This window comes from Berghia stephanieae, chromosome 1 (genome assembly GCF_034508935.2).
Source record: "Berghia stephanieae isolate SIO BIC M18660-M18661 chromosome 1, UCSD_Bste_1.3, whole genome shotgun sequence".
Lineage (NCBI taxonomy): Eukaryota > Metazoa > Mollusca > Gastropoda > Nudibranchia > Aeolidiidae > Berghia > Berghia stephanieae.
The window spans coordinates 101,887,601-101,900,049 of NC_088360.1; the positions used below are offsets into that span (position 1 = coordinate 101,887,601).

Consider the following 12,449-nt stretch of genomic DNA (forward strand, 5'->3'; position numbering starts at 1 on the left):
TGACTTGCAATTGTAAAGTATTTTATTTCACAATATAAACAGATTTGTTTTAAGTAGAAATTGTGCTTTCCCTAGTTCTATGCAGAAATAAAACTGGGGTAATACCTAATCTTGACACACATAATAAACAACCAATATGTAAAAAAAAAAAAACAAAAAAAAAAAAACAATAATTTTTTTTTTCAAAGTGTGTATGTGTGTGTCAATAAATAAATCAAACACTCACAACAACCAAGCACCCTATACTTGCGATATAAGTATCACCTTGTATGATAATCAAATATATAGTAAAACCAACAGATAACATCGGAGGAGACTGACAGGTCCAGACATCTCTGGACAGCAGATCATCATTTACTGACATCCACTGATGTGTAAGAGCACATCATAGTGAATTTAATCAAAGAAAGAAAGAAAAAAAAAATATTTGTATGGAGAATGAAGCCTCACTGTGTATGAAAACCAAAATGTGACCAATCATTTCAAAACAGTATTATGTCGGGTTGAACTTGATGTTTTGTTCTTGTTTTTAACGGTTTTACGGCGCTTGCAACATATTTAGGTCATTTCAGCGCCAGTAAAAAGGAAGAAAATGGGATAGTCAAAAAATTATAGATTTACAATTAAAAGCACATCAGAAAAAGTAAGACAAAGACGAATGGTTCAAATAGAGAACAGAGCACACAATCAGTGTACCTAGTTTGAGATCACCTAGAAGTCTCATTCAGACACAAGCACATGATCCCACCAAATGCTTACAAATCACGACATTAAATAAGGGAAAAATATTATCTCTCAAAACTAATACTATACATTTGACTATTTCCCTCTCAGCCAAAACTCAGCCAGGGCTAGGACAAATCCAACTCGTTTCAAGGCAAAGAAAGTAAGCAAAATGGAAAAGGAAATTTAATAGTAATCTGACTTACAAAACTTGACTTAGAGTAAATGCTCAATTGAGCAGATCACGTTTTTTTTTTTTTCATTTAACTCAAAAAAAAAAAAAAAAAAAAAAATCTGAAATATTATAAATGTGATCATTGTGAATGTAAACTAATTTTCTTCATCTAGTGCATCCCGACATAAAACCAGATTGACCACAAATATCAAATATTCTCAACTATTCCAAAAGTCCTTGAAGCAACTGAATATGTCGATGATTGATGTTGGGGTCTGCATTGGCTTTCTCAAACAGTCCCTGACCCATGAATTCATACAGTTTGCTGACAAGTGTGGCCGTGGCCTGACGTAGGTCAAAGTTACCCCCGTGGACACTGGATCCGCTGGAATTCATGACTCCTAACAAGTGCCAGACCAGTGGAAGGACATGCAACACTACAGGCTTTTGTTTACGTGGGTAGACACGCTCCACCAAATCTGAAAAAGAAGGAAATTAAATTTCTATGATATTGTTAACTTTGGACAGTTAGAAAAGTTTGCAAGATAATATTTTGCATTTTTATGGTCACAAAGGGGATAAAAACTGTAAAAAGTAACAAAATAAAATCTACTTATTTACTTATCTTTTTTTTTTTTTACCCCTGATCATAAAAGCTTTTAGCAACATGAAATAAGAATAAAACAGGACACCCTACCAAAGGCAACCATTGTTCAACGAATGTTGAAAATATGAATGTATTCAACTTTGATAGGATCTCATTATCAAATTAAAGCCATTCATGTTACTGGCATGCCTAGATGAAACTCAACTTTACTTACAGGCAACTTTGAGAACCATGTCAGCTTTACTTCTTGAGGTAGCATTGATGGCTTGATTGGCGAAAGGCTGAATTAGCATTGTTAATTCTGTTGATTAGACAATACATAACATAAAATACAATCAACAACTCTGTCAAATAGACAATACATAACATAAAATACAATCAACAACTCTGTCAAATAGACAATACATAACATAAAATACAATCAACAACTCTGTCAAATAGACAATACATAACATAAAATACAATCAACGACTCTGTCAAATAGACAATACATAACATAAAATACAATCAACAACTCTGTCAAATAGACAATACATAACATAAAATACAATCAACAACTCTGTCAAATAGACAATACATAACATAAAATACAATCAACAACTCTGTCAAATAGACAATACATAACATAAAATACAATCAACAACTCTGTCGATAAAACAATACATAACATAAAATACAATCAACACCATTTAAGTGGCGAAATTCAATTTCTGTCATAATCTCTCGACACTTTTTAATTGGTTGTTTTTTTAGAGGTTTTAAGGTGTTTACAACACTTTTAGGTCATTTTAATGCCAGTATAATGGGATATGATAAGGGAAAAGATGTAGATCTGAAGTTAAAAGTGCCAAAGAAAAAGAAAACAAAGGGAACTGGTTAAACAGTGAATAGAAGATTAAATGAACAATATATCTATGCGTTTATTTTGACATTACCTAAAATTCACATCCAGGCATAAGCAAAGGAACCATCCCACTGTGAAGGATGTACTCAAATTTTTATGAAGTGCAATATATTCAAAACTAAAAACTTTAATAGTCAATGACAGAAAGATGATTTACAAGAAAGAAAGAAAGAAAGAAAGAAAGACAAGATATAAAGAAAGGCAGACAGAGAGAAAGGAAGAAGAGGAGAAAAAAACCCAAAAAAAATCTGATATGTTTTTCTTACCCAAGTTTTCAATGAAACAATCCAGTATGTGAGCAGCAGTTACATGGATGTCTTTGTTCTTGGAGCTGAGGTTGGGAGCCACAGCAGCCACTGTCATGCTGATGACGTTACTCATGGATTCACGCAGGAGTGGTGTCACATGAAGCATGACTTTGAGGGCATTAAGATTGACTTTGGAGTTGGAGTCTGTCAAGCGGGGCAGGAACTTGTCGAAAATCTAGAAGAAAATATGAATAACTTAGCATTAAGTAAAAAAAAAAAAATACCCTGAAAATCCTTTGGAATTCCACCCTCCCCAAATAAAGAAGAAAAAAGCCCAAAACAAAACTGAACAGCCCTTTAAAAAAAAACAACACACACACAAAAAAACCCCAACAAATGTTCAAGTTGGCAGATAACTTTTGATAAAATGAATTAAATATCAAAAACTATTCAAAAACCGAGTACATGTTGTGACTTTTGGTCATAGAAAAAAGGTGATTTATATAAAATATTGCTAACAATAATAATAATAATAATAATAATTATTATTATTTGAATTTTCGAAGAAAGCTTAGATTGGTTTTGCTAAACTTAGCAAGTAAAATCCATGAAATGCCGAACATTTACTACATCTGCAAGTCTTACCTTTAGTATCTGAGTTGAAACAAGGTTAGGGTTGGTCTCACACATAGACTGGAAGCTGTTGACACCGTCATATCGTTGCTGCCAGTTGTTGGCTGCTAACAGTCCAACCATTGCCTTCACTTCTTCCATCTGCGCTTCATCTGTCCGTAACAATGCCCTTCGTTTGGTTTGATTTCCACTAGTGCTGTCTGCGGAACTATTGAATCATAATATGGAGAGGAAAGAATAGAAAGGTTCAACGAGTTGACATGACATAAATGAAGCCCACTGCCTCAATATATGTATTATATCTGAGTGAGTGAGATGTCCAAAAGTGAATCATTTATAGTGGAATCCTGATTGATTGAATTTATCTATTATCAAAGGACCACACTTTGATAAAAAAACCCAGAAAATTTGGGACCATCAAGAGATGTTCATTTTAAGCAGACGTTGCCTTTAAGAATGCTACATATGCAGACTCCACTGTATATTCTTCCTCCTAATAATACAAACCAAATCTTCATATTTTTGGCAATACATTTAATTGATTGATGCCATTTAACTGTTTTCAGGCAATGGGTCTCAAATATGTCAAAGAAAGCCAGACTTCTCTAACATAAACAGATGATCTTGATAAAAATACGGATAAAAAGACGTTCTTAAAATCTGAAAATGAAAAGTATGGTCAGTCCTAAGTCTAAGAAACTTGTGCTAACTTTTGACAATAACAAATCTATTGCCAGTGATATTTAACAAGACATTTCATCATCTAAAAATCGTGAAAGATCAATCAAGAGACAACTTAATTTTTGAGTGCTGGTTCTCATTTAAGAAAGTGTTGCTTTCAAGCAGCTGATTTGATTTTGTAATACAAGTTTTGTGGTACACTGTTACTACTCAAAAGCCTGTCTGAATAGGAATGTTTTCAAAAGTTTCTTTAAATTACTCAGCATGGGTGCGTCTTTGATTTCTTAATCTAATTTGTTCCATACTTTCTTCCATAATTTGTTTCCATACTCATCCATGATTAATCAAAAATGTATATTGTTGCCACTCAGAAGTTCTCTTACTGAACTATTTTTGAAGTGCATTGTTAATTAGTGAGTAATAAATAACAAGGGTTACCTGCTGGCAGATCCACTTCGTATGGATGAGTTAGATCGACTTCCATGACCAGATCTCCTAGAGCGGGCTGAGGACAACTCATTTGGTCTTTCCCCTAAGCCCTGAACAGAAGTAAAGAGAAACGTTTTTATCAAAAATATGTCATGAATATAATTTTAACATAAATTACTTGGTGGAGACCCTTTTATATAATAATAATAATAATAATAATAATAATAATAATAATAATAATAATAATAATAATAATAATAATAATAGTAATAATAATAATAATAATAATAATAATATACTCTTTATTGTAAAAAAAAATATGGCAATTTGTCATTTGGTTAACAATGTTTGAAATTAAAAATACAATAAATAGATAGGTAGACAAAAATTACATTAATAAAATAATAATATATAAACATCAACATGATAAATGATATAAATACCTAAATGAAGATGATGTTTCATAAGTTTAAAAAATCCAAACATACTCTCTCTTAATCACATGCGCACCTCCACACATACTTATATACACACACATACACAGGCAGGAGCATAAAAGCTTGTCAAGTTGTAGATTATTAACATTGATAGTAATGGTCTTCTATACTATGTACTAAAAGTTCTGTCCAATATTGATGTGTTTTAATTTTTATTTACCCTTTTTACATGTTTTCTATAGTTCCGTTGAGTTTCTATATCTACATAAAGCTCTAACAGTAAATCAACATTTAGTAACTTGTAACAGTAAAATACCAACAAATGTGATTATGAAATAGAATTTTTTATATTTTAAAACATAGTGTGATATCAGAAAATAATAATAGACAAGTTTTATCTGTTAAGATTAAAAAAAAAAAAGAAAAAAAAAGGGGGGGGGGGGGGGGGGGGGGGTGTCAAACGGGAAAAAAAACAAAACAGATATGTTAGCGTACCTTTTGTTTGAGAGTATCCACCGTATCCTGAATATTCCTTAGTGTGTTGGCAGGCAGGTACTTGGTCAGCATACGGTCAAAGTCTTGGTGGGACATCAGGGTATACAGAATTTTACGCCCAAAGTACCTGAATAGTATAATATACAAAAAAAGTTTTCTAACTCTATACTATCAACCTTCTCATTTTCTGTATAGTATATGCAACATAATTTCTTAATACACAACTGGGTGTAAGGAGATCTGCATCAACATTAAACAACCAAGACATGATCAATGATAGACTAAGTATTGAACAGGAGTTTTAAGATTTTGATTTTTTGCCTGATAGAAAAAACAAAACAAAACACAAAACAAAACAAAACCCCAGTTAAACCGCTTCCAATTAAAAAATTATGAAATTCATTTCATTGGCTGATCCAGATGACAGTTAATCGCAAAACAATTATATTTTATTTATTATTCAGTCTACTTTTGTACTGCAAACAACTCTCTGTATACCAAAGACTCTAACAGTCTTTGAATATCATTCACGATATGAAAATAAAAAAGGAATGTTTTTAATAAATATTTAAGTGGTCCAAAATGAATCAACAGAACAACTTTTATAGCAGCATTTGGTGAGACTGCCTTATCTGTGGTATACAACACTGACATGACAAAACAGGGATAAAACAATCTCTACAGTTGACATGAACTGAAACAAACCTCGTCTCCGGATTGGCGTCCATGGTAAATTGAGCAGCAGTTGGAAGCACACGGTCTGTGATGTCTTTTACCTCGCTAAGTATATGGCCTGATCCCATCTTTTCCACTAAGTCCACCAAAAATAGAGCTGTCATACGACGAACTTGGGGATTTTTGTGCCTGGGTTAAAGGATGGAAACAATAAAAGGTGAAAGATTTACCACAATATCTTAAAATTGGTTGTCTGATGTGGCATATTATGCCAACAACAGCAAAATGGAAACAGAGTTCATCATGTGTTTTTTTTTTACCTCTTGTAAAATGATTTATATCATAATTCCAAATTTATAAAGCAAATTTATAAAGCAGGACGAAATGACCTTTAAATTATGATTTATAAAAATAATGATAAAAAATTGAATTTTGAAATAAAATTTGTTTGGAAAATACCAGTAAATCAACAAATATTGTCATATCTAACTATAGACTTATATGGTACTTACGATGCCCCGCCTCTAATGAATGCTAATAGAGCTCTTTGTGGTGTAACGTTATCCATCATACATCCCAGGGCCTTGTCTACGTCTTCTCTGATGAAATGATTGCTCTCACCAGCTTTGGCCAGTAAAGTCTTTGTCAGTATATCCAATTCCTGCCAGCAAAGAAAATAAAGACAAAAAATAATTAATGTAAATTAAAAAAAGACGAAAAGAGGAAATAAAGAAAAAAACAAGAAAAAAACAAACTGGATGGATCAATGAAATTGCCTAAAATTATATTTGAATTGAAGTACACATTTTCATGCACATTAACTCATACTTTAAAAAATATAATCTAAAATAAAAGATCTTGACATTGTCTTTAACAAATGCAATATTGCAAGTTGGTATTTTAGTGCATGTTGACCACAAGAGAAAATAAATAAAGTTATCACAACTTTTAAACTTTTTTTTCACAACGAGAACAATTCATGAATACCTCATTATACATAACAAAAGCTTGCTTACCGGGTCCATTCCTTTCCTTACATGTGTAAACATGTCTCCAGCACATGTGATACTGAGCCTGGACACCTGACTTCTCAAATTCTTCACCTGAAAACAAATGTGCAAGTGTATAACATATCGCATTTTAATCAACAAACATTTCATTTAATGTTGAATTACAAGATAAACGATTTTTGTGCATAGGTTGCTGTTTATAACTCAAACTTAAAAAAAAAAAACAATGAAAAAGCAGAAGCTTCATTTTCAATCACATAGAAAAAGGATGAGGTCTTCCCAGGTTTTCTCTTTGTCATCAAAGGGGCAGACATCTATATCATTTGTGTGAAAGAAATTTCTTTTTTTGTTGTTGTTTATTTTGCTTTTATAACACGTGTAATAATGTAATCATGATAAGTATTACCTCATTGACAATGGACAATACAATGGAATGCAGAGAGGAGACAACAACATCAGGATGGTGCATGGCCAGGCGCCGAATCATGTTGATGCCTTCACATTTCACTTCCCTGGTGGAATCAATAAATATTTCCTTCAATCTTTACAATTAAATGAAGATACTTAACTGCTTATATGGGCAAACGTGCTTAATTCAGAGTTTCTAACACAAATTGCTGGTAAAACAGGACTAAACGTTGTTTAAAAATCAAGATAAAATTTTTTTTTTACAACTGGAATTTTTTTTCTCTCCAAAGCTAATAAATAAACAACTTTATTCAGCAAGCATACTGTAAATTTGCAGTTTGACTGTCTTCATAAATTCAAGAAATATGAATTTTAGAAATTAAAATTATTCACGTATCAAATCTGTATCATTGAAAATAATGAGACATTAAAACTTGAAAATATTTCTTCTACAATCGAATGGAGATATGCCATAACAAAATTGTTTTGTTTGTTTTTAAGGGTTTTACGGCGCTTGCAACACATTAAGGTCATATCAGCGCCAGTAAAAAGGAAGAGAATGGGATAGTTAAAAGTTCTAGAATTACAATTAAAGCGCAAAAGAAAAGGTAAGACAAAGGGGAATTGGTTCAAATAGGGAACAGGTGTAGATTCCAAGAGCACACTGTCAAAGTACTTAGTTTGAGATCACCTAAAAGTCTCATCCAGACACAAGCACAGGTCCCAACTAAGAGGAATACACTCAAATGTTTACCAATCATATAATATAATATGTAAACTTAACATAATACAATGCATAACAGAGAGATGATTTACAAGGAAAAAAATATCATCTCCCAAAACTATAACTATACATTCGACTGTTTCCCTCCCAGTCAAGGAACTCCGGCAAGGATCAGGACAAAACTAAGTAATCTCATTCCAAGACAATGACAGGAAACAATTGGAAAACAGGTATGGGGGGATAGAAGACACAGCATGTACCTCCCTGCCCACTATGGGAGGTCAGGATCCCCACCCAGCATAACAAAATTTAAAGACTCCATAAGTAATCATATTATGTAATCATCATTTAATTACTAAGGCTTAGAATCAAGCTTAAAAGTGGGTTTTTAAAAAATCCTGAAAGTTTATTGTTTTTATTAAGACATCTGGAAAAAATAAGATAATTCCAGGAATAAACAGGAGTTGGAAGCCCTGTTAATATCTAAACACCTCATTCAAATGTCAATAAATGACATGAATACACTTTGATTCAGTTTAAATCGCAGTGACCCCATCTACATATATTACAATTTTATTTTCAGAAGATCAATAGCTTATAAAAAAAAACCAAACCCCGCCCCCCCCCCCAAAAAAAAAAAAACCAACAAAAAACCCCCAAAAAACAATTAACCAATCCCAAAACTTATATATGACAAATATTACAGGTTCTATATTTCAAAGGATCACATTAATGCAGATACGAAAAACAAAAAAAAAACAATCTACAGACTGAATAGAATAGTACAGAAACTGGGCCCTCACCAATCCTCATTCTCCACCTTCTTGTTGATTTCCCTTAGAGATCCATCTGGATCTTTGTAAGGTTTCCAGTCTGCCGGATTCTCAGCATCTAGAGGAGTTGTGCTGGATGACGTCACTGTCATTGGGTAGCTGGATACTGGGTCGTTGCTCCTGTAATAATGTCAATACTTGGGCATAAACATCGTATCATTTGATAAAAAAAATAAACTTAAAGAAGAGGGGAAAAAATGATAAAAAGAAAAGATAGAAGATAAGGGGAAAAGACAGACGGAGAACAACCTGGACAGAGTGAGGGAGGAAGAGGTGGAAAATAAAGGGGTATGTCAAATATGGATAGTTATATCACTCTATTGCACAAATTATTGAAACAGCAAAGAGGTTCAAAGTTCAAAGTTTAAAATCTTCATTCTATGTAGGCAATATATCATAAAATAACTTTTACATTCATACATATGCCTTTATAGTCATAAAATAATCACAAAAACTGAAAAATAAATACATAATCTGGGGGAGGGTTTGTAGAAAAAGCATGCACTGTCAAAATTAAAAGGGAACCAATAATTTTATAAACGTATTTGTTAAAAGTAAATATTAAGGTCATGCAAACTCTTAACGGACAAAAAAAAATAAAAAAACAAAAAAAAAAAAAATAAAGCTGATAAGACAATGAAGATTTACAACCTTTTTACAATGACATGCCCTTGAATAAGTGGCGAGTTCCAATCTCATTGTTATCATTGACAAAACAATATAAATACACACGCTGGCTATCGTTCCACCTTTCCTTTAGACATCCATACATAATACTCAAGGTTGCATTATCTTGTGATTGTTGAATTTGACAGTTGTACATAACAATTCAATCAATAAATTTTCTTACGTTTTTAATGTCTTCCTGGGTGTGACTGCTGGAGGAGTTGGCTTTGGGGGTGGGACTGTGATAGTTTTCATACTGTTTGTCATAATGGACGGGTTAGCAGATGAATATGGACTGGCGTTGTTTGTGTTGGCCATGGGGGAGTTACCCACTGAACCAGAGCCCGAACCGGACACAGATAAAACTGAAAAAGTAAAAAAATAAAAATTGGTCAAACTTTCATAAAAAAATCTCGCAAATGAAATTAAATGAATCAAAAGCTACCTTTAAATGGACAATAAATTGAATCATGATATAACTACAGCCTAATGAATCTGGTTGGGGTTGGGGGGGGGGGGGGGGGGGGGCAGATAGCTCAGTTGGTAAAACATTTGCCTCATGCACAAACAGTTTGGTATTGATCCCAAGTGCAGTGAGATGTTCTGTCCATCCAGAGGTCATTGAATTGCTGGATCTGTTAGATATGGTGTAAAATACTATGCACCGAATTTGCATCCTATCCAAAAGGTGACTAGCAATGTCTACTATCTAACTCTATAGAGACTGGTATAAACTCTAGTTCCATAGGCCTTACGGCTCTAAGGAACTTCTTTTAATGTAAGAAAGTAAGGACAAAGAAAGGAGCTGCTAAATAATAAATGAACAAAAAATATGAAATGATACTCACTATTAACATCTAAAACAAACAGAGAACTAGAAACAACTAGGAAATGGAATGGACACCAGTTCTGAGCAACTGCTTGAACGGCTAGATTGCATAATTTGCTCATTTTTATTCCTGTTTACATTCAGCTGACCTTTGATTTTGTTTTACACTTGGTTGTTAGTCAGTATAGGTTCAAAAATCCTCTGGCTTGGGGAAAAAAATAAAACAAAAACAAAAATCAAATCCCCCCCAAAACAAGGAAAGAGATGACAATTACTAAACTGGAAGTAGAAAAAAACTCACATTCAAAACTATTGATGCTCTCGGCACTGGACAACCTTTTTAATTTTTCTTGCTGGCGTTCTTTTTCCTTCTTCATTTTCTCTTCCCTCTCTCGCTCTTTCTTCTCTTCTCTTTCTCGCTCCTTCCTCTCCTTTTCAGCTTTCCTCCTCTCATCCTCCTCCTGCCTCTGCTGTTGTTTAACTGCCACCTTTTCTTTCAGGGATTGAGTCATGCTTATGTTACTCTCCTGAAATAAAATTTTAAAAATTAACATTATTATTATTTGGATTTCCATGTAAAGAGAAAACAATAAAGAAGTAAAATCACACATTGCATCTGAGATCTATCAATATTAACAACATCAGGTCTGAAGAAGAAATTTGATGGCGATTCATTCCATGAAATTTATGGTTCTCCAAAGAAATTTTTCGTCGATAACTTCAACTAATTTAGGAACCGGATTTGTTTGTGGTGCAGTCAAGGTTTTTCTGATCACTCTGTTCACCCTGCAGTGATTGGGTACTACATGTTAGAGCCATGGTGAAAAAATAAGTTGCAAGTACTATCACAAGGATAACAGAAATTGGGACAATAAAATTCCACAAACCCAAAGCCCAAAAACTGTTAATTTTTTCATTAAATATAATGTCAGAATTCTAAGCACAGAAGTTCCTTTCTTTTTTTCTCGTCCTGTTGTCCCATATCTTACAATGGATTATGAAAATTTCCTAGTTTCACTTTGATCATCATGTATCATAGCAGGCTCGATTAAGAGAAAAAAAAAATCTCAAAGAAGCCCTACTCCTATCCACATTTCCACTTATTCAAAAGCTCCAACACTTACATCGTCCCATTCGTCATCAATGGTAGAGGACTCAGAGCTGGGGTAATGTGACAGATCAGCATTGCTGCGGACAGCGATACCGACTACACCAGCAGGGGCAGCCACTTTATTGTTATCCATCATCTTGCGTCTTTCCAGACGGCCATCCTGGTTTGAAGTGCCATTGGTGAGGTCTGCGTTGGTGGATGAGGTGTCAAACATTCCTAAACAAACAGAAAGGTTAAGACTTCAGGTTTAATTCTTTTACAATTTATAAATAGGAAGAAAAAAAAAACCTAGGAGAAATATAAATGAAATATGTTTTTATATTTTAGAATATCTTTTAAAAAAATCTTAATTCCTTCTTTATTTGATATAATAATAAAAAGAAAAATGTCATTTTCATTTCAAATTTGAAACAAATTTGATTACCCAGATATATTTGATAATAAAGGCGGTTTTCCTCCACATAATACCCTTCTTATCAAAAGCTTAATGGTGTAAACTAAATTAAGTAGGAAAATATGTACACAAAAACAGAGATTCCAAATCCCAATGTTAAAAAGAACTGATTGACTCTTTCCCAACAAAAGTGTGAAAATGTCATTTAAATCTCTCATGAATATTGAATTCTTAACACACAAAGAGAGAGAGAGAGAGAGAGAGAGAGAGAGAGAGAGAGAGAGAGAGAGAGAGAGAGAGAGAGAGAGAGAGAGAGAGAGAGTAGAGGAGAGATGAGAGAGAGAGAGAGATGATTGATTAGAAAAAGTGAATGAAAATGCGAAGACTGAAAAGAAGTGAAGAATTGAAAGGATGAAGATATTAAACAGAGAGAGAGAGGAGAGGAGAGAGAGAGGAGAGAGAGAGAG

General features: G+C 33.3%; 1 protein-coding gene across 8 annotated transcripts in view; it reads right to left on the reverse strand.

Annotated features, from left to right (window-relative positions):
• Positions 1-173: 173 nt before the first annotated feature.
• Positions 174-12,449, reverse strand: part of LOC144962575 (TOG array regulator of axonemal microtubules protein 1-like) — a 69,112-nt gene continuing 56,836 nt past the window's right edge. For 7 of the 8 annotated variants that reach the window (XM_078895627.1, XM_078895622.1, XM_078895621.1 and 4 more), the window contains 14 exons: positions 11,602-11,804; positions 10,779-11,004; positions 9,833-10,013; positions 8,953-9,102; positions 7,424-7,529; positions 7,024-7,110; positions 6,520-6,668; positions 6,038-6,196; positions 5,333-5,459; positions 4,410-4,510; positions 3,303-3,498; positions 2,676-2,892; positions 1,720-1,806; positions 971-1,377 (listed from right to left, as the gene is read on the reverse strand). In XM_078895627.1, the coding sequence (XP_078751753.1) occupies positions 1,121-1,377; positions 1,720-1,806; positions 2,676-2,892; positions 3,303-3,498; positions 4,410-4,510; positions 5,333-5,459; positions 6,038-6,196; positions 6,520-6,668; positions 7,024-7,110; positions 7,424-7,529; positions 8,953-9,102; positions 9,833-10,013; positions 10,779-11,004; positions 11,602-11,804 (2,246 nt within the window). In that variant the 3' untranslated portion in view covers positions 971-1,120. Of the gene's footprint in view, positions 1,378-1,719; positions 1,807-2,675; positions 2,893-3,302; positions 3,499-4,409; positions 4,511-5,332; positions 5,460-6,037; positions 6,197-6,519; positions 6,669-7,023; positions 7,111-7,423; positions 7,530-8,952; positions 9,103-9,832; positions 10,014-10,778; positions 11,005-11,601; positions 11,805-12,449 lie in introns of all 8 variants that reach the window. The other variant, XM_078895626.1, reaches the window with a different exon arrangement.